We start from the raw sequence: 21,458 nt of genomic DNA, 5'->3' as shown, positions 1-21,458 counted from the left end.
TGGGATTTAGGAACTGAAATCCCTTTAAAAAATCTGGCCCAAAGTGATTTGCTCAAGATCACAAAGGAAGTCTGCAGTGGAGGTGGAATTTAAACTCAGACCCCTCAAGTCTTAGGCGAGTGTGATAACCTCTGGCATCCTTCCTTTCTCCTGTGTGTGTCTAATGATGTCTTTCTGTCTATCTAACCCCAGACATAACCATGTCTCTGTCTATCTAGGCCCATAGCAAAACATCCGTCTGTCTAGTGTCTACCTGTCTGTCCCTGAACAGAACCATCTGTCTGACTATCTAGCTATAAAAACACCTCTCCATGTGCACCTCCCTTTATTTAATTGTACAGGGTTTTCAGGTGGGGTCTGTGGGAACTGAGATAATAGTGGTGGCAAACGGAAATAATTACAGTCTGAGCATCTCCTCTTTATATCATCTGCTAAGTTAACCAACGTAGTTCAGAAGGTAGTGGAACAAGCAGGGGGAGGTGTCTATACTGCAGAAATCACATATCAGTGCCTAAAGGGAAGCTGTAACACAGTTACTGGACACTGTTTTTCAAGAAACATGGCGCCTTCCTTCATTATCGGGCTCAAGTTCCATTTCCATATTGTTTTCACCTGTAAATCATATGATGATATGCAGAAATTTCTGCACAATGACTTAATGAGCGAGAACTAGCTCATATCTGCACTCCAGTACTGATCAGAAAAACCAGTCCCCATATTTACATACAGCGAGGTACAATTTTCTGGTGTATTGTCCTCCTCAGGGTGTCCTTCACCCCCTTGTTCCTCAAGCTGTAGATCAGGGGGTTCAGCAGGGGGATCACAAGGACACGGCCACCATTTTCTCCCAGTCCAGTGAGCTGCCAGACGAGGGTCGTAAATATGTAAAGATCAGGGTCCCATATAAGATGGAAACGACAGTCAGGTGGGAGGTGCAGGTGGAGAAGGCTTTGTGCCTTCCTGCTGTGGAGCGGATCCTCAGGATGGCAAAGATGATGTAAGTGTAGGAGATGAGGATGGTGAAAATGGTGCTTATTGTTTTTATGGCTGCAAAGATGAAATGCACTCACTTATTGATACGAAAGTCAGAGCAGGAGATTTCTTGGAGTGGGCGAATATCGCAGAAGAAATGATCGAGGACAGTGAAGTGGCCAAAGGACAGACTGAATTCAGTTCACGTATGCACAGTGGCATTGATACAGGCGCACAGGTAAGAGCCAGCCACCAGCTGGAAGCAGACTCTCTTGGACAGGATGACATTATAAAGCAATGGGTGGCAGACGGCCACAAAGCGATCGTAGGCCATCACAGCCAGGAGGCAAAGCTCATTGTTGGCACAGAAAGAGAAGAGGAAAAACTGAACCACACACCCAGGGAAAGAAATGTCTTTACTCGCCACTAGGGAACTGAGCATCGCCTTGGGGGCAATCACAGAGGAGGAGACAACATCTAAGAGGAACAAGTTGCTGAGGAAAAAGTACATGGAGCTGTGGAGTTGGGAGTCAACGCTAATCAGCACAATCACCCAGACATTCCCCACCAGCGTGCAGAAATAAATGGCAAAGAAGAACACAAAGAGGATGTTTTGCAGCTTTAGACTGTCCGTGATTCCCCGGAAAATGAAGCCAGTCACTCTGGTGCAGTTTCCGGGAGCCATTTCTCCTGTCACTGTGCTCTGTGCCAAAGGAGAGGCAGAGGAGGGGATAGATGCAATGGGTACCACAACAATAAATCTGATGTACAGTGGAGACTCGTGTTCTCTCTTAAGAGATGCCGAAACAACGGAAATTCAATTTAGTCAGAGATTCCAAAGCCCATTTTGATTATCTAGACCAGTGGATTTTTTTCTCATTTGTGGATGAATCCAAAATTTTGAATGGAGGTGGAAATTGTAGACACAATCTGTGGAGCCCTAGGAATCCACGGCCCACAGGTTGAGAAGCCGTGTTCTATGGTAACAACCACCTTTGGAGGACCCCTTAGATACAGTCTGTGGATCCCACGGTGTTCGCAGACGATAAATTCAACCCCCCCACCCAATCTAGTCTAATTGCTGGTATAACACAGGTCATAATTTTTTTCCAATAGTTTTCATTGTAAATTAGAGCATGTCTTTTAAAAAATCATCCAATCTTGAATTAAAAATCGTCCGTAAACTGAGTATCCACCACAACCCTTGGTAAATCATCCCAAGAGTTAATTACCCTCCCTGTTAAGAGAGGCTTTTTATGTCGAGCTGGTCAAAATTCCCACCTGTCCCCTTGGAAAGTGTTGAGCTTCTATGAATAAAACGCCAAATCCAAACTATTTGGGGGCTGGTCTATTTTGGCTGAAATCTGAAGTATTTTGGTTTTGAAATGGAGCAACTGGGAGATGTAGTCGAACCAGCAAGACTGGCCTATATAGGAGAATGGAAGCCTGAGGAACTTCAGCTGGACAGATCAGCATGTGGACTGCTCAGCGCTGAAGGTGTTTGAAAACAGGTCAGAGAAACACCCATCGGGATTGTTACTTGGTCTTGCCCCAGCATGGGGAGCCTGACTTGACTCCATGAGGTCCCTTCCACCCTACATTGCTAGGACTCCCGAATAACAATATTTGTATTGATTATTATTATTTTATTTTATTTGTTGTAAAAATGCTGACATTTCCATGGAAAAGTTCAATGCAAAGGAGATTTGTTTGTTTTTGTGGGAGGAGGGGAATTTTCATCTATCTCCTAGGAATGTAGCGTTCCCACTCACTGTCGGAGAGTCTGATCCAAAACAGATTGACGCCAAGGGAAGTTTTTTCCATTTCTTTCAGCGCTCTTTGGGTCAGGCTATTTGTTAATATCCGATTTTATCATCTTTCCAGCTAGCAGAGTGAGAAGCAAGGCAAGGTGACACTCAGTGTATTTGAACCTTCTGCACTCCCTAAAGCAGGAGATCTTCAAGGCAAAGAGATCAGTAAAGTTCACACCGAATTATAAATGTACATGAACTCACAGAGGAAAAAACACGTCCTCTTTTACTGAACTATTCAGTATGAGATTTTGAATGCACTGAAATCAGGAAATTGAAAGCAGGGTCTAAAATCCCAAGATGTTTGTGACAGCTTTACCTGCCTTTAATTGATTAGTAGAATCCTAGACTCTCAGGGTTGGAAGGGACCTCAGGAGGTATCTAGTCCAACCCCCTGCTCAAAGCAGGACCAATTCCCAACTAAATCATCCCAGCCAGGGCTTTGTCAAGCTGGGCCTTAAAAACCTCTAAGGATGGAGATTCCACCACCTCCCTAGGGAACCCAGTCCAGTGCTTCACCATCCTCCTAGTGAAATAGTGTTTCCTAATATCCATCCTAAACCTCCCCCACTGCAACTTGAGACCATTACTCCTTGTTCTGTCATCTGCTACCACTGAGAACAGCCTAGCTCCATGCACTTTGGAACCCCCCTTCAGGCAATTGAAAGCAGCTATCAAATCCCCCCCATATTCTTCTCTTCTGCAGACTAAACAATCCCAGTTCCCTCAGCCTCTCCTCATAAGTCATGTGCTCCAGCCCCCTGATCATTTTTGTTGCCCTCTGCTGGACTCTTTCCAATTTTCCACATCCTTCTTGTAGTGTGGGGCCCAAAACTGGACACAGTCTCCAGATGAGGCCTCACCGATGTCGAATAGAGGGGAATGATCACATCCCTCGATCTGCTGGCAATGCCCCTACTTATACAGCCCAAAATGCCATTAGTCTTCTTGGCAACAAGGGCACACTGCTGACTCATCTCCAGCTTCTCGTCCACTGTAACCACTAGGTCCTTTTCTGCAGAACTGCTTCCTAGCCATTCGGTCCCTAGTCTGTAGCAGTGCATGGGATTCTTCCGTCTTAAGTGCAGGACTCTGCACTTGTCCTTGTTGAACCTCATCAGGTTTCTTTTGGCCCAATCCTCTAATTTGTCTAGGTTCCGCTGTATCCTATCCCTACCCTCCAGCGTATCTACCACTCCTCCCAGTTTAGTGTCATCTGCAAACTTGCTGAGGGTGCAGTCCACGCCATCCTCCAGATCATTAATGAAACAACATCCATAACAAAATGGCATGACCAGTCCACTGGCCAACTCAGCCAATGCAAAATACAGCCAGACCCACCCAACCACCTCTCTACGTGGGCTCCTACCTGAAATCTCTTTAAAGGTAAAGTTATGGAGCCAGATCCTGAGCTGCTATAAACTGGAATAGCTGGTGGACTTTTCATTCAAGCACTTTAATACTTTGAGATCATTTTGGGTTAAAATCTTGCAAATAAAAACATGGTGAACAATATATTTGCATGAATATTCAGTCATTTCCCTGAGATATGCATCTTCTGCACAAACTGGTCTTCTTTGGCTGCTTTTTATTACAGCTCCTAGTTTTTTTCAGATTTGCCCATCTGTGGTTATGAACAAGGTCGCCAGTAACAAAGTTGTTGCATTTCTCCATGAGACAAAGAAACACCAAAGATAGGAATCAAAATTTCCATATGGAAAAGGAAGCATAAAGTCACACTCATCTGGAAGCCCTCTTTCCTAGTAAGGTGGCTATTTTGGTACTAGATTTCTACAATTCTTTACCTTGTCAATGTGAAAAATTAAAATGCATGTGTGTGTGCAGGGTTGGAAGGGACATCTGAGGTATCTAGTCTAACCCCTTGCTCAAGGCAGGACCCATCCCCAAACAGAATTTTACCCCAGTTCCCTCAAGGATTGAACTCAGAAGCCTGGATTTAACAGGCCAATTCTTAAACCACTGAGCTATTCCTCCTCAGGGTGCTGAATCTCAGATCAGGCACAGGTGGGGTATGTGTCTCATTAAAATACCAGTTGCGTCTCCTGGCAGCAGGAAGTAGGTAGACACCAATATATGGTCTTCAAATATTGTTCAAGTTCTTAGACATGTTGATGCTTCTCTTTGTCTTTCCCTCTGTTTCATGCAGTTCATGTATCTGAAAATCCCCCCTAGCAAGCAGCACGTCCAATCACAAATACACTTAGAGGAGCAGGGGAAGATTTTAATCAATATCTGCCAGGATTAGGGCTGTGAAGACGGTTTCTTTCAGAGCAGCAGGACTAGACGTCTGGATGTCGCACAGCCAAAGGGCAAGGAGCATTCTGCTGCTGAGCGCTGAGCGAGAAGGAACATTTGCAGCAGCAGCATGAGAGGGTCCAGGAGTCCAGTAAAAAGTCAGGAAATGCAGCTGCACGTGCCCGTCCGATTCAGATCTTGATTGAGCGCTGTCAAGGGCCCTCATTTGATTCCCAGCAGACTTGGGGCTGGGGAACAAAGACAGGTGTCTGAGGGGCCATTGAGGGACCGAGATAACAGGGAATTTTAAACGAATTTGACTGCACTTATCTCATGGCCTGGGGGGTGAGGAGCAGCAAATCTCACCATTTCTGGTGTGTTAAAGCCCAGCCAGTGAGGCAATTTATATAAATGCCGGCCTGTTACCTTTATTCCCAGGCAGTGCTTGGGCATCGCCAGGCTGGGAGCTGCACTGAGCCAGTCCCCTGCCGAGAGCATCTGGGGAGGCTGCTCCTTGGGCAACAGCATGAGGAGGTATCTGGGTCCCCACTGGCCGTGTTGCGGCTGGCACTGCCCCTGCTGGGGGGCGAGGAACGGGACCACTCCACGTGCTGCTTCCTTCCTTCCTTGGCGAGATACAGGGCTGGGGAGAGGAGTCGGAGAGCAGAGCCCCCCCGGGGAGAGGGCAGGGGTGGGAGGGCGTGAAACATGGAAAGACAATCGTGACCACCTGTGACTTAGTCCCCGGGGTTCAGTCTGGACTGTGGGACCACGGACCCCTCCCAAACACACCAACCACAGCCGGCCTTCACATTGTGATGCCGATGTCAGGCTCCAAACCTCTGGCAGTTACCCAGACACCCGCAGGTGGGGGCACACCCAACTAAGCACTGCCGCATGGGGTGTGTGATGGGGCAGGACGGGGGATGGGGAGCCACGCTCGGGACGGGACGGGGGAGCTGCCGGTACCTCTCTCACCGGAGCTGCCCTTCAGTGCTCCTCCAGGCCTCCACCCCCCGGGGCGGAGGCTGGTTACTGCGGGTAACTGGACTTTCAGTGTCCAGGTGGCTGGGACTGGACCCCAGGCTAGAGCGGAAGAGAGTGGGTCTGGGTGGCACTCCCTATGCACCCCCCAGGATGTTCCTCTGTTCCCCCCCGGGGGGGCACACCTCACAGTTTGGGGACCACTGGCTCAGAGTCTATGGAATGTGTCTAAGCTGCTGCATGCATTCATTTCATTTGAAACATCTGTTTCCCGTGGAATAAGGCGATATGTACGTTTGGCTTTATAACTGTAACAGTGCTCTCTTTTTGCTGGTTGGACTGTGACAGGGCTGGAGCTAGGAAACAGAAGCCGAGAGCCCCAGGTTCACCCTGCGTTAGTCCTAAAAGACAGTCAGTGCTGAGAGATTACTACAGCTCTGCCACCTGTTGGAACCATGGACTGTAACTCCTCTGTGTCTAGCTTTGCCTGCTTTAACCGATAAATAACTCTCATTGCTTCTGCCTAGTTAATACATCCTTAGATAGATCATGACAGGACTGGCTGCAAGGAGTGTCTTTGGTGTGAAGTCTGAGGTACAAATTGATCTGAGACAAGTGACTGGTCTCTTAGGACTGGGAGCAACCTGAATCTTTTGTAGTCTTTGGTGTGTAGCAACCACAAGCAGTCAGTTCTGCTTGCTTTCCCTCAGGCAGGACCTTCCACAGAGGCACAAGGGGCTGGCTTCCCTTATCTGCCTAGGGGAAAGATCTTTGCCTAAGCAGGTTTCTCATCTATGTTCAGTTCCAGAAACTTCAGCCCCCACCTGCACCCCTTGATTGAAGGACACAACTTCCTCAGCTTGCAAGAGCTCTGTTCTTTTGGGTCTGTCTAGTGATGGAGGCCAAAGACGGTTTCTCTCCTGGCTTATATCTCCCAAAGGTCAACGAGCTTGTTTCAAGAGGCAGGATGGCTTCAGGCTGTTCTTCCTGCCTGGGACTTCCCATCCCTCTGTGTGTAAAAGGGGCTTCCATTGTTTTCATCCCACCAGGCTTAATTTGTATAGGAGACAGGTACCTAGCGCCTCCCTCCCCCGCAGTCTGTAAGAGAACCTGTGTCTCCCTGTTTGGCTGCAGACTTTAAAGCATATCATAAAGTATCCACATTTCCTCGTATAGTGTTTATACAGACATTTCACAATGATATTAAGCACCAAGGGGTCATTTGTTTTCAGAAAAACCTCACCCCGTACTCTCGTATAATACAGTACTATTGTATCCAATCAGTTGATTCAGTTGATTATCACATGAAGTTCAGACCAGTAAATCTTTGCAATGGACCCTTCTGAAAAATAAAACCCAGAAGAGCTTCTCTCTCCTGCTGGGTGTAGACACCAGGCTGTCTTGTCCCCCGCTTCTCAGTGTGAGCTTTGATGGGTCTGTGTGCGGCTTGAATGTAAACTGAGTTAAACACACAGTCCTTCACTTAGGATCAATCTGTTTAGCAACTCCCCCGGCATATGGAGTTTGAACTCATTTTAGTGACCATTCCAGTGTATGTCCATAACTCTTAGCAACCATCGCGTACCTATATCACACAGGGATATGAATGGTCAGAGAGGTATCAGTTTTCAAAGGATACCTCACAATGTGTATTTTGCACAAAGATTGTTACTGTCGTGTGTAGGGTGTGAATACTGGGGTCTAGTGTCACTGCACACATGGTCTGTCGGCACCAAAGATGAGGAAGAACTGGGGTGTGATGGGGAGCCAGTCTAGGAGGCGGGGGGACGGGGTTCAGATGACCAGTCGCAGAAGCACAACAAGGAGGAGGACCCTGGGAACGATGGCAGACAGACTGGCACCATTCGGACTGACAGTGGTAGTGAAGTTCACCACCTTGAAAGTCACACCAGGCACGTTCTTCTGGATCCAATCATTGTGGGCGTTCGGGCGGTTGTAGACCCCGGGGTAACCAGGAGCAACAGCAAGTTCATAAGGAGATGGCAAGCCTGCTGGACAGGGAATAATTAAAGAGTCAAACAGTCCCTGGGATGAGGAGGTCGTTTTGCTGATGTTTACAGGGAGCTCCTCCCGAGTGTGGGGGGCAGAATGGGAGGAAGCACGAAGGGGCTTGTTTGAAGATTTAACCAGGGAGTGATGGGGGTTAGCATCATGGGCCATGCAACTGCGAACACTGTGTGCCCTTAGCCCAGGGGTGGGCAAACTGCCCTGTCTGCAGGCGCCACACCTGGAGCTCCCATTGGCTGTGGTTCCCAGCAATGGGAGCTGCAGAGGCGGTGCTTAGGACACAGGCAGCGTGTGGAGCCTCCTGGCTTTCCCTATGCATAGAAGCCGGATTGGGGATGTGCTGCTGCTTCTGCGAGCCACACGGAGACATGGCACTCGCGTTTTTGTCGCTCTTATCTGGACTCTCTGCAATTGGGCCACATCTTTCCTGAAAAGTGGTGCCCAGAACTGGACACAAGACTCCAGCTTTGGCCTAATCAGTGCGGAGTAGGGCAGAAAAATCACTTCTTGTGTCTTGCTTACAACGCTCCTTCTCTGACCTCCATATTACAAGTGGCAAACAGAGGCAGAGGGAGACTAACCCCAGGTTTTTAAAAGGTATTTAGGCCACATAAATCCCATGGATTTCAATGGGATTTAGGAACTGAAATCCCTTTAAAAAATCTGGCCCAAAGTGATTTGCTCAAGATCACAAAGGAAGTCTGCAGTGGAGGCAGAATTTAAACTCAGACCCCTCAAGTCCTAGATGAGTGCCATAACCTCTGGACCATCCTTCCTTTCTCCTGTGTGTGTCTAATGATGTCTTTCTGTCTATCTAACCCCAGACATAACCATGTCTCTGTCTATCTAGGCCCATAGCAAAACATCCGTCTGTCTAGTGTCTACCTGTCTATCACCTTTTCATAATTAAAGCAGGAGCTATGCTATGTATAAGAAGTCAATTAAAACCACAAACTAGGAATAAACTCTGATAAGTTCAATAACCAGCATTCTTGTTGAAATCAGTAAGATTATGGTCACACTCGTTCACTGTATATTAACTGAGGAGATATGAATGAAGAGCAAAGTTAAGCAGCGGGAGCTGAATTAAAACTATAGGTGAGACCCTTATGCCTGCTCTGGCTTCTTGCACAGCCTAAAACTGGAGTTCTGCAGTGGGGAAGCAGAGGCAGCAAGTGAGTTTGGAAAAGCCTCCACCTCCAAAGAAAAGGACCCTAATGAATACCAAGTAAAACATCTCCCTCTCTCCTGTGCTCACATGCAGTATCTTATCATCCTGTACAACCTACGGCTACAAATCTCTATAATTTACCGTGAGTGACTGGAGACAGTGGCAGGACCAGTCTGTCCTTCTCAGAAGATAGTTCATTAGCAGAGTCATAAAGCAACTTCCTAGAGAATCTCCACCTAATGGGCCACAATGAATTGCAGGTCAAACAGCATCAAGAAAGATGGTTCCCTTGGAAGCTAGGTGGGTCCAGATGTTCCTGTTCCTTCTCCCACTTCAAACTAAGAAGAAAACTCAACTATGCAAGAGAGATTTCATTCCATTGTTGGTGTGTATCCACCCCGAACCCATGAGACCTTCCATGGGGGCAGAGAATGGTGCACTGGGGAAGCGCATTCCATTCTGTACTGTCTTTATTCACAATCTGCTCTCTCCAGAGCTGTTGACTGGGAATATTTCACCAGCACAAAACTTACTCTGGGAAATTTTAAATGAAAATGTTTGATATTCAAATAAATGAAGCACATTTTTAGAAAAAAAAAAAAGAAAAAACCCTCCATTAAACAAGATTCTTTGAAACCAAGGGGTCTTGCCCTAGCATGCAGAGCCTGACTCAACTACATGAGGTCTCTTCCACCCTACATTTTCATCTTCATATGCACAGCGTATGAAATCTTTTAACTCGTTACAGCACAATGGACCAGACACTCAGTTGGTATAAATCACCATAGATCTGCTGATGCTGATGGATCCGTGACAACTGATGCCAGGTGATGATCTGTCCTGATATTCCCAAACTCCGACATGCAGCTTTCAGGATAGTTTAGGCAGTTGGTCCCATTTCACTGCAAGTTATTTCGTGAGAGAAAACGAAGACAACATTTTGGGGTCAAAAGCATCAGCACTTTGAGAACAGAAAAACAATCTTTTCTCTTGGTCAACAGAATGGATTTTGGAGTTTTCCTCGGGTATTAGAACTGCAAGAAAAATTGACCTCTCATCTTAGTCTTTGCCCCGTAATGTTGAAGCTTGTTGCAAGATAGAGATCTCTCTCTCTTGAACTCAAATGGATTGTGTAATGGGAGGTGGGGTTTATTTGTTCTGCCAACACCAGGGGACAGAATTCCTCAGAGCTCTGAATCACAATTCAGGCACAAGCAGAGTGAGTGTGTCGTTAAAATACGAGTTGCATTTCCTGGCAGCAGGAGGTAGTTAGACACCAATATATGGTCTTCAACTATTGTTCAAGTTCTTAGACATGTTGATGCTTCCTTTTGTCTTTCCCTCTGTTTTATGCAGTTCATGTATCTAAAAATCCCCCCTAGCAAGCAGCATGTCCAATCACAAATACACTTAGAGGAGCAGGGGAAGATTTTAATCAATATCTGCCAGGATTAGAGCTGTGAAGACGGTTTCTTTCAGAGCAGCAGGACTAGACGTCTGGATGTCGCACAGCCAAAGGGCAAGGAGCATTCTGCTGCTCAGCGCTGAATGAGAAGGAACATTTGCAGCAGCAGCATGAGAGGGTCCAGGAGTCCAGTAAAAAGTCAGGAAATGCAGCTGCACGTGCCCGTCCGATTCAGATCTCGATTGAGCGCTGCCAAGGCCCCCAGCAAAGAGCCTGTCATGCCACATGCCATTTAGCTGAGCCCTGGCGGGATCCTTATCAGGCAGGATAACGAGGGTGATGCTGCAGCTGGGAACAGGGAAGATCCTGCCAATGTCCCTAAAGGCCAGGATGTGACCTCACATTAGATCAGGAGGACCAGTTTGGAGATAATACCAGTGAAAACTCGGGAGAGGGGGATGTGCCTGGCCAGAGACTGGAAGCCCACGTGGTTACTGCAGCTCTCTAACCCCTCCCTCCCATTGTTTTCTAGAGAAATTGGACTTTCAACACTGAGGATTTGGTAGGTTATGGCCAAATAATTTACTGTCCTGGATATTATGCCCTGCATTGCTGTGTGTGTCTGGGGGGTTGTGCAGATGCCACAACATTTGCATGGCCTCCTCTCCCTTCCCTTCCCCTCCCCCAGCCTCTGCTGGGCACAATCCCAAGTGGATGCAGAGCATTGGGGGGAAAGGTTTCGGAAAAGCCAGCTTTGCTGGTTATCCAAGAGTTCAGAGTATGGGCTGCATGGCTTGTGCTAAAGCCCACGGTCTGCAGCAAGTTCACAACTAGAAATCAGTGCCCCTCTGTCCGTTTCACCGCAGGCAGGCAGGTGGGGGTGGAGGGGTTCAAACACGGCTTGGATCAATGCTCTCCATCCTAGCTCAGACTTTGGTTGGTTTCCTTCATTTCTCTCCCAGTCCTGGTAGCTTATTCTGGAAAGTTTCTCAGGCAGCAGGAATGCTCCACGGCCTTTCAGGAGAACTGGGAGTGCAAACCTGCTCGGGCCTCCATAATAGCCACGTCCCTACCAAATTCAGGGCTCACTTTGACTAGTTTACAAACCTCTGGCCTTGAAATTGACCAACGTCACCGTTTCGATGTTTCCACCTGACATTTCCTGGTATTGTAACCATGGGGGTCCCGATCAACCTGGGAGAATGGGGGAGTTCAGAGGTTGTTGTGGTGGGGTCACAGCATTGCCACCCTCACTTGTGTGCTGCCTTCAGACCTGGGCTCCAAGGGCAGCAGCCAGCAACCTTTCTGAAGCTAGAGGAGGTTCCCAGATGTGCAGGTGAGGCCCTGCTGTTGGCAGCACCTCAGCTCCTACCGACTACTTGGGAGCACCTCGGCTCCTACCATTTTTGGGGCATCCAGAGAAATGGACCCCTGAGCCCCAGAAAGACCTGCAAGGGAAGCCCCGAGCTCTCACTGCAGAGGCCGGGCAGAAGCCCCGAGCCCAGGCACCCAGAGCGCCGGCAGGAGCGGGGAGGGGCATGAAAGTCCTGAGCCCGGTGCCCCAGCACTGGCTGCAGCCACAGGGGGCCAGAAGTTCTGAGTCCGGGCACCCAGAGACGTGAGTGGAGCAGAACTGCCAAGAGCAAAGCCCTGAGCCCAACGCCGGGCTGATGCAGCACACTCACTTCTGCATTGCCTCTGCAGGTGCATCTGATATCCCCACGGAGAGGAAGTCCTGTCCCCAGCTGGGCAGGGAAACAGCTAGGAGGCCCCTACTGGGTTCTCCTGGCTGGGGGGTCCAGCAGGACGGGGAGATCGGATTTCACGGGGCAGGGCTAATTTGATCTAGCCAAAAAAGGCACAACAAGAATGAACAGCTGCCAGCTGAAGCCAGAGAAATTCAAAGGAGACTTAGGCACACAGTTTTGACAGTGAGAGAGACTAGCCACTGGAACAAATTACCCAGGGGAGAGGTGGAGTCTCTGTTTCCTGGTGTCCTCACGTCACAACTGCCTGTCATTCTGGAAGGTGCCTTTTAGTGACTTACAAGCAATTGGGCTTCATATGGTGCAAAGTGTGTGAAATTTCAAAGCCTGTGAAATAGAGGCCAGATTAGGAGATCGAATTGTTTCATAACCGCTATGAAAAGCTCAGTGTGGGGTGCGGAACAGACCCTGCTGTTTTACTGGGTGGCCTGCTTGCTCCTCAGAATCAATATTGAGCTAGTGGGGTGATCCGGGGTGCAGCTCAAACACCCAGCTGGGCTGGCCAGGGGCAGACATCAGGCCTGCCAGGGAAAGGTGGGTGTGGCAGTGATGTCACAAAGGCCTTTGGCAGGAACTCAGCCTATTGGGCAACGATGATGAGGCGTCTGTGACCTCACAGAGCTCCCTTGCCAACAGCCAGGCAGGACAGGGATGCGGGGCAGGGGGAACCTCAGAGAGCCCTGTAGCCTTGCTGCAGCAAGACTCCAGCTCGCGGTCTCTCACCGAGGACCAAGAGACGTTGGTGTGCAGGAGATTCTGTGTGTGTGTTTGTCATTCCCGTGTGGAATTTGTTTCAAAGACGTTGTCATCTGTGTAGAAGGTAAGAAAAAATATAGGCTCTAGAAATAGATACAAGATAGGGGACTCTATCCTAGCAGATTCAAAGGCATCACCACCAGACTGGGGTGGTGAGGGACTAGTAACACCCTGTGCCCATGGGCTCGCCAAGGCGCCGGGACTGACCCACATGAGCTCCACTAACACCAGTGGGGGTGGCACAGCCACGCCCCAAGGCAGGGGATGCTGGGTGGAGTCGGGGAGCTCCAGCCTCCCCTGACCATGTGGGGGCGGGGGCCGACTGCCACGGGGCCCTGAGGCTGATGGGGCTGAGGGCGTCTCTGGGAGGGGCAGGGTGGGGCCCTCACCGCCATGGGGCTCCTTACAGAAAGGGGAAACATGGAGCCTTCTCTGTCCACTACATCCCCCCAACAGCAGAAGGGATTAAACTTTCTCCTTCCCTCCCTGGTGCAGACACCCCCAGTGCCCAGGTGTCATGGCCTGAGGAGGAGAAAGAGGAGGAGTGCGAGGAGGAGGAGGAGGAGGAGCAGGATTTGTGCCCTGAAGAAGACATCATCTTGGTGATCCAGCAGCACCTGCAGGGCAGAGCTGAGGTACAAAAATCCCCCAGCTCCGCTGCCACCCAGTCTGTCCTGCTCCTTGTTCCGTCCCCACCCAGGCAGGGGGTCTTGCACCAGAGAATCCCTCACCCCCAATGGGGGGACACATCTCCTCTGTTATCTGGCACCCCAAAGTGGGGACATTTGTCCCACACAGGCCAAGGTCCTCGCAGACACTGTCCAAGTTCCAACCCCTGTCTGCGCAGGGAGACACTGGTTTTGGGAAGGGGGCAGCTTTCCCTGTCCAACCCCATGGAGGTCCTGAGCCCTGGAGCTGGTTTGGGTGTGGGGTCCAGGGCATGTGCCTTGATCCTGACGTGCTGTTCATGGATCAGGGGTTCAGAGGGGATTGCGTTACCCCTCCATGGCTGATCCCAGCCTTCCCTCCTCTCCTCATTCTCTGATCTCCTGCCTGGACTCTCCCGGGGATCCTACCTTCCACCCATTGCAGTTTGGCTGGTCCATACTCTGCTGGGTACCAGGCCCTGCACAGAGAACTGCGAAGAGCAGGGATTGACGAGGCAGCAGGCATCCGGCCATGAACTCTTGCTAAGTGTCCCTAGAGTGATGTGAATGGGAGAGGCCAGGATGTTCCTTTTGAGTCTTGCCAGGGCTCCTGGAGAATCCTCCTAATTGTCCCCTGACTGGTGTAGCCCCATGTCCCATGACTGATGGGTGCTCCCTCTTCTTGCAGGCTCTGCACAACCGCTATTCGCGGAGCCTGGACACCATCCTCAGGGGCCGCCTAACAGAGACCCCCACCGTGGAGAAGCTGCAGCACCTCCTGGAGGTGAGTAGAATGGACGGTCTGGGGTGGAATTGCCCCTGAGCCCTGTGGGAGGGCAGCGAAGGAGAGACTAGAAGAGCCACATTTCCATTGTGTCCTCCCAGCTTGGAGCCAGCCGGCCACATGTTCCCAGAGCTGCCAGTGCAGGGGGAAGGAGCTGGGACTGTCAGCCAGAGCTCTGCGTGGTTGCATTAAGCACTAACAGAGAGCACCAGGCCTGGCTGGGGCCTGAGAGACTGAACCCCCTTTTCAAGCTCTGCCACCAGGGCTCGGCTACTCCACCCTGAGCACAAAGTCTCAGCCCCTTGGGGAGGGGGAGAGGCTGGTTTGTAGAGCATGTACGCCTGCCCGCTGACCCTCCCCTGCCTCCTTCTCCCGCAGCACATCCATCGCTCTCTCCTGGCAAACAACACCCAGGAGAGAGCCAGGGCCGTCCAGACCAGCGCGGCCCTGCTCCAGTTTGCCACCTCCCTGCCTGGATTTGATGTAAGTGACCTCTGACCCCAGCGTCCTGCAGAGTCAAGTTCCTCATCCCCTGGCAAATTGGTCCCCCCGGGTCCGTAAGGGACTGCGTTCCATAGGCCGCTGGCTGGCAGGGTCGTGCCTGGCCTCAGGGCCCTTGTTATTCTGGAGCCGCGAGGCAGCGAGTGCTCAGCGAGGGCACTTGCCCTGCTCTCTTTGCTCCGAGCTCCCTTGGGGGCAGAGAGGAAGAAGGCTGTCGCTCCTGTCCCCCAGCGCCTCCTACAGAGGGGTGGGAGCAGAGCTCAGGTCCAGGGGCGCTGGGGAGCTGAAGGGAGAATGGTGATGGATTCCCCTCTCCTCCTCCTTCCACCAGACCTCCTCCACCTTCTCCAAGGCAGGTGAATTTGTGCTGCAGCTGGGTCTCTGGATATCCCACCCAGCCAGTGACATCAGTCGGCATGCCAGGGGTGGGATATACTGGCTTTACTGGCTCCTGCTTCAGAAGAGTGGTAAGAAACCCAGCTGGGCAATGGGTCCCCATGGAAACGAGCCTCTGGGAGACTAGCTCCAGCTGGCCATTGGGACGCCTCTAGAACTAAGGCCTCTCTGCTTAGACCCGCTGTAGCGGGGAAGAGGAACCCCAATAGAAACAAGGCCCCTCCTCTGAGACTCCCTCTGCTGGGCAATGGGACTTCAGTGGGTGTGGGGGGTTCTCAGTATTAGACACCCCCATGAACAGGCACCCACTCCCAGAGCACAATGACCGTAAGGGTCACATGATTACTGTGATGGCTGAAACAAATCCCCCTTCTGGTACTATCCCGCCTGGCATGGACCCTGCGATTCCATTGGGCCGCGGATGCCAGGAGGAGCCTGGCCAGTGTGCACCCAGAAGGAAACAGGCACTGAAAGCGGAAGGCCAAACCTCCCCAATGGGTGTGTCTCTCTCTCCCAGGGCTCAACACCAGCAAGGCCGCAGACCTGTGGTGCCGGGACAGGCTCCATGACCCCGAGCGCCTGGGGTATAGAAACCTGGCCAGGGTGGGAGAGGTAAGGACTCTCCGCCGGTGCATTGCAGCAGCTCACGTGTGGAGCTGACTCCCCCTGCAGTGAGTGTGTCATGGACACAGGGCAAGAGCCTGCTCCTTATTTCCACAGAGTATGTGAGGCTCCTGGGATTGTCCGTGGGGTGAGGTGTGGGAATGAACCAGATCTAAAAGACCCCGAACCTCTAGCGGGTGAGCTGCAGGAGCTATCGCTGCTGGGAGCAGCAGGGATCCTGGGCTGTCTGTGTGAGCTGGGTTCCAGAGCGCGCAGACTCATTCCCAGCATCTCATGGCACCTGCGGTGAATCCTGCTCCATAAGAGCTATTGGAGGCCTCAGTGCCTGCAGCCTCCTACTGACGGGGGTTCCTGGTCCATGGGACCCCAAAGGTTGGCTGCCCCAGGACTCTTCTCCACCTTGTGAGACACTTGAGGGATTTGGAGCCTGGTTCTGGGCCACTGTAAGGGCTCTGGTTCTTTTGGTTTTAGGTCTTTGGAGAAATATTCAGCGAAGACCAGAAGAGCAGTTTCCTCCAGGCGGGCCTGCTGGCCATCCACCACCCCCTCCTCCGCGTCAGCCAGGCTGGCCTGGTGCTGACCTATTCCATCTTGGGGGAAGCCGGCCAGCTGCTAGAGGACGAGGTAACCAAAGAGGGGTCACCTGGGGAGAGACCCCCAGGGCCTTTCACCTCCAGGCCATTGAAAATCACTCCCATCCCATCCCCATGCGCTGACCAGGGAGCAAGGAGAGGGTGACCCCAGGCAGGTGCCATTGGTCAGTGCCAGCTTGTCCCCTGAGCAGCTCAAAGCAGGGCAGACCCAGCTCCCCAGCAAGGCTATTTCCTAACAGGCGTCACGTCAGCACGACACGCTGCCATTGCTCATGCTAGGGGCTGCCAACTCCCCTAGCCACCTCTGTGAGCCTTTCATCCCCCTCGGGGCCTCAGGCTGGTTCCTAGAGCTCTGGTATCGTGTTATCCCAGCCCCCACCTGCTCTGGGAGAACTGGAGGAGTCAGTCAGTAGAGGCTGCTTAAGTGCCCCATTCACCAGAGCCACTGCCCATGGCATCACGTTAAGGACATGGGGATTCCTTGTGGAAAGGTGTCCACTTCCTCTCACCCCCTGGCACTACTGCCCAAAGCCTCCCAGCCCCCAGCTGGAGGGGGCGAGGGTGGCTGAGGGGACTCTGGGGAGCGGAGCTGGATTCCCGCTGGGTTGGGAGGTAGAACAGTTCTCGCGGGGGGACTGAGAGGAGTGAGGGCAGGAGTTCATTCCACAATGGTGGGAGAGGGGATGGAAGTCACTAGAGAAGAGAGAGGATTTCGTCTCGGGGGTTGGGCGGGGGAATCCGTCCCTCAGACGTGGGGAGGAAATGTTGCTGGCTCCCGGTGCCGTTAATACCCTTCGTTCTCATGGGTTTCGGAGTCTCTGATTGATCCTTGTTCCCTTGCAACAGGAGGACATCACAGCCAATATAACGGTCCAGCTGTTTAATATCAGGATGTTGGGCCAGGTGCCCGATGCCCTGCAGGGGCTGTGCTCTTTGGGGCAGCATTGAAGACCCCCCCCCTCGCATGACCAGCTCCCACCCCCTGCTGCAGGTACTGCTCTGTCTCACTGTGCTTGGGGGGAAGGGCTGGGGGGAGCGGCCATAGAGCCCCCCGCAGCACTGAGAGAAACCAAGGCCGAGCACCTCGCTCTGGTGACCCTGCCCCACCCCGACCCCTGGGGCTGGGGCCAGGCCAGATACTGGTTGGGAAGAATCAGGCTGTGGGGCTGGCCCAGAAGTGAGAGCATCCGCAGAGCCAGGGGTTATGCTCAATAGCCATTGCAGTCTGGGAGGGGTGGCCTGACATGGAGCCTCTCCCCCGTCGTCACTGCTCAGACCTGTCACCCCTGACGCAGCAAATGTCCGACCATCCCCCAGCCGGGGCCCAATCCACCCACCTGGTCTCTGAGCCCTTCCCAGCCAGGAATGAAACTTCCCCTGAACACCCTGGAGCAGAGGAGGAGCCTCCCCGTCCGGCAGGTGGGAACTGAGACGCAGAGGAAGGGCTGTGGGCCTGGTCACACAATCCTGGGTGTAGATCTGGGAAGTGGACTGGGTCCCGTCCTAGAGCCTTTCCCCCAGGGGCACCTTTGCTTCTGCCTTTTATTCTCCCCTCCGGCCAGGGGGTCTGTGAGTGTGAAATGAACAGGGAGGGTGACGGGGTCCTGGCACACAGCCTGGATGGGAGCTCCCCTTGGCTTGGTCCCCAGGCTCAGAGACATCTTTGTCATCCCGCTGTCCTTCTGTTATTGCTAGGAAGGGAGTCCCCCGATGAGGGGTCTCCAGGCTCCAGTAAGTCATCCTCATTCCCGCCCGCATGTACCCCCTGCCCTGCCCTGCCCTCCGGTTTCTCGCTGTTGACTCTGGCTGGACTCTTGGTTCCGGTCTCTGGCTATGACTTTGGTGTGACCCTTCTTGGCTCCAGATTTGGGTTCTGAACCCCAGCTCAGTATTCTCCTTGCCTTTCTCTAGCCTCGCTCCAGGCCCTCCACCCACCCGCTCCAGCCCTGCCTCCTCCTCCTCCTCCTGATCTTCCCCAACCCCTCCGATTTTGACTACACGGATTCGACCTTTGCGTGGATATGGACTTTGCCTCATACTTCTGACCACCCGGCTTCGACCTCCGGCCTGGACATGGACACTGGCTCCCGTTCTGCCTGCAAATACTCAACACCCGGCAGCAGTAGACAGGCCCCACCATTAATCAAACCCTAACCCCGCCCCATGACCCCTTAGTCCCTCCCACCTGTCTCCGGAAGTCCCGCCCCATGGGGGTATTACTTCGTGGTCAAGGCGGCCACATGACTGGAAGCCAGGTGTGTCATGTGACCCCTCTAAGAACTCCTCCCACCACCCTCTGCCAATCAGGATGGGTTTCCTCCCGGAAGGACCACCCCAAGAGGAGATTTGACCAATCAGGGCGAGCTCTGGGGTGGGAGGGTGACCCATCCCGACGTGTGTCTTGTGACCCCTCTAAGAACTCCTCTCACTGCCCTCAACCAATTAGGATCGGTTTTGTCCTGACAGGACCACCCCAAGAGGGGATTCTGACCAATCAGGGCGAGTTCTGGGGCAGGGTGACCTGTCTGGGAGAGGGCCGTATGATCCCACTAAGAACTCCTCCCAGGGCCCTCTACCAATCAGAGTGCAGCACCATCACCTCATAAGTCCCAGCGCCGGACGGACGAGGCCATCTCTTGCCAAGGACACATGGTTTAGAAATCGTGGGAAGGCTGCTGAGAGGAAACCTGGACTCCTTCACCACCCCCGTGAGAACTTCGGACTCTGTCTTCGCCCCGAGGGTCTTTGACCATCCGCGGAGAAAGCGCTACATCAGCGACAGTGCCGAGGAGGAGGAGGGAGCGACCGAGGGGAGCCCTTTGGCCCAGCCGTTGATGGATACGCCGGAACCCGAACCCAAAACCCAACTGCTTGTGAGACACCCCAACGAGCATGGTGGCCTCTCTTTGTTCACCCCCTTAGAGGTGGAAGGCGATTGCAGCTCGGGGGAGTCACCGGCGCACAAGGTGAACACAGGTAAAGGAATGATTAAGTCAGGGGTGAAAGTAACTTCCAGGACTTACCAGTTCTGCCGGAGTCCTGAGGGGGTGTGGCCTCAACCCGAAGGGGCGGGGCCTCTCAAGATTTAAAGATCCCGGAGTATCGGCTGTGGCTGGGAGCCCCAGGGCCTTTAAATTCCCCCCGCAGCTCTGGCAGCCGGGTTCGAGCATGGATTTAATGGGCCCGGAGCTCCCATGGCTGTGGGGAGCCTGAGCCTTACCTGGCTGGAGCCAGGATTTAAAGGGCTTGGAGCTCCTGCCGCTGCGGAGAGCTCTCAGCCCTTTAATTCCCTGCCCCAGCCTGGGTGCTGGAGCTGCGGGGGGGGGGGGAATTAAAGGGCTCTGGGATCTACGCAGCCACGGGGAGCGCTGAGCCCATTAAATCCTGGCCCCAGCCCAGCTGCTGGAGCTGCGGGGAGGGCACGGGGGTGAGATTTAATGGGCTCTGGGTTCCCAGCAACTGCCGGAGCTCTGAGCCCTTTAATTCCCGGCCCCAGTCTGGCAATGCTCTGGCTCCCTGCAGCCGTGGGAGCTCCAGGCCCTTTAAATCCACACCTGAACCCGGCTGCCAGAGCTGTGGGGGAATTTAAAGAGCTCTGGGCTCCCTGTAGCCGCGGGAGCTCTGAGACCTTTAATTCCCAGCCCCAGCCTGGCTTCTGGAGCTGCGGGGGGTATTTAAAGGGCTCTGGGCTCCCCGCAGCCGTGGGATCTCTGAAGCGAGATGAAAATAAGCCATTATGGTCCAGTACGGCGTACCAGGAAGAGCCAATATGCCGTGCCGGACCGCACCGGCTTCCTCAGCAGGGATTTGAACGGCTCAGAGCTCTGGCGGCTGCAGAGAGCCGAGAGCCCTTTAATTTTCCCCCGCAGCTCTGGCAGCCGGGCTGGGGCCAGATTTAAAGGGCTCAGTGCTCCCTGCAGTCATGGGAGCTCTGGGCCCTTTAAATCCACACCCGAATCCGGCTGCTGGAGCTGCGGGGGGAATTTAAATAGCTCGGGGCTCTACGGCGGCCTGAGCCCTGGGCCCTTTAATTTGCCCCTGAGCCCAGGGTTGATTTAAAGGCCCTGGGGCTCCCAGCTGCAGCCGATGCTCCAGGACCTTTAAATCTTGAGGCCCCGCCTCTTCCGGTTTAGGCCACGCCCCCTTAGGATTCCAGCAGTACCAGTAAATCCTGGAAGTTACTTTCACCCCTGCTGTGAGCCCATTAAATCCCGGCCCCAGCCCAGCTCCTGGAGCTGCAGGGGGGGAGATTTAATGGGCTCTGGGTTCCCAGCAACTGCAGGAGCTCTGAGCCCTTTAATTCCCGCCCCAGCCCAGCTCCTGGAGCTGCGGGGGGAATTTAAATGGCTCTGGGCTCCCCGCAGCTGTAGGAGTTCTGAGCCAGAGGTGAAAGTAAGCCGGTACGGGCCAGTACGGCGTAGTGGCAAGAGCCAGTACGCTGTGCCGGACCGCACCAGCTTCCTCAGCGGGGATTTAAAGGGCTCAGAGCTCCGGGGGCTGCGGGGAGCCCAGAGCCCTTTAAATCCCTCCTCCCCTCCCACCGCAGTTCTGGCAGACAGGCTGGGGCTGGGAATTAAAAAGCTCGGTGCTCCCCGCAGCGGCAGGAGCTCCGGGCCCTTCAAATCCTGGCCCCAGCCCGGAAATGCTCTGGCTCCCTGCAGCCGTGGGAGCTCCGGGCCCTTTAAATCCACATCTGAACCCGGCTGCCAGAGCTGCGGGGGAATTTAAAGGGCTCTGGGTTCCCTGTAGCCGCGGGAGCTCTGA

At 53.0% G+C, this 21,458-nt stretch overlaps 1 protein-coding gene and 1 pseudogene across 1 annotated transcript; one reads left to right on the top strand and one right to left on the bottom strand.

Annotated features, from left to right (window-relative positions):
* Window positions 1-719: 719 nt before the first annotated feature.
* LOC120409008 lies at window positions 720-1,657 on the bottom strand (annotated as a pseudogene).
* Window positions 1,658-11,769: 10,112 nt separating this feature from the next.
* On the top strand, window positions 11,770-18,741 carry LOC120408962 (maestro heat-like repeat-containing protein family member 7). The gene is made up of 10 exons (XM_039546217.1): window positions 11,770-11,792; window positions 13,080-13,213; window positions 13,645-13,784; window positions 14,485-14,580; window positions 14,959-15,063; window positions 15,413-15,548; window positions 15,995-16,089; window positions 16,573-16,725; window positions 17,541-17,685; window positions 18,606-18,741. The coding sequence occupies exons 1-9, from the start codon at window positions 11,770-11,772 to the stop codon at window positions 17,640-17,642; spliced, it is 984 nt and encodes a 327-aa protein (XP_039402151.1). The 3' UTR covers window positions 17,643-17,685; window positions 18,606-18,741.
* The last annotated feature ends 2,717 nt before the right edge of the window (window positions 18,742-21,458 follow it).

The sequence above is a fragment of the Mauremys reevesii genome, linkage group 1 (genome assembly GCF_016161935.1).
Source record: "Mauremys reevesii isolate NIE-2019 linkage group 1, ASM1616193v1, whole genome shotgun sequence".
Classification (NCBI taxonomy): Eukaryota; Metazoa; Chordata; order Testudines; family Geoemydidae; genus Mauremys; species Mauremys reevesii.
Note: the sequence above shows the minus strand (reverse complement) of the source record. Positions and strands in the feature narration are given on the sequence as shown.

Bases quoted from the DNA above. Each gene is read 5' to 3' on its own strand.
- LOC120408962 (XM_039546217.1), top strand. From the start codon at position 11,770: ATGTTTCCACCTGACATTTCCTG. The intron at 13,785-14,484 runs GTACAAAAATCC...CTCTTCTTGCAG, and splicing joins ACCTGCAGGGCAGAGCTGAG to GCTCTGCACAACCGCTATTC. The intron at 16,090-16,572 runs GTAAGGACTCTC...TTTTGGTTTTAG, and splicing joins ACCTGGCCAGGGTGGGAGAG to GTCTTTGGAGAAATATTCAG.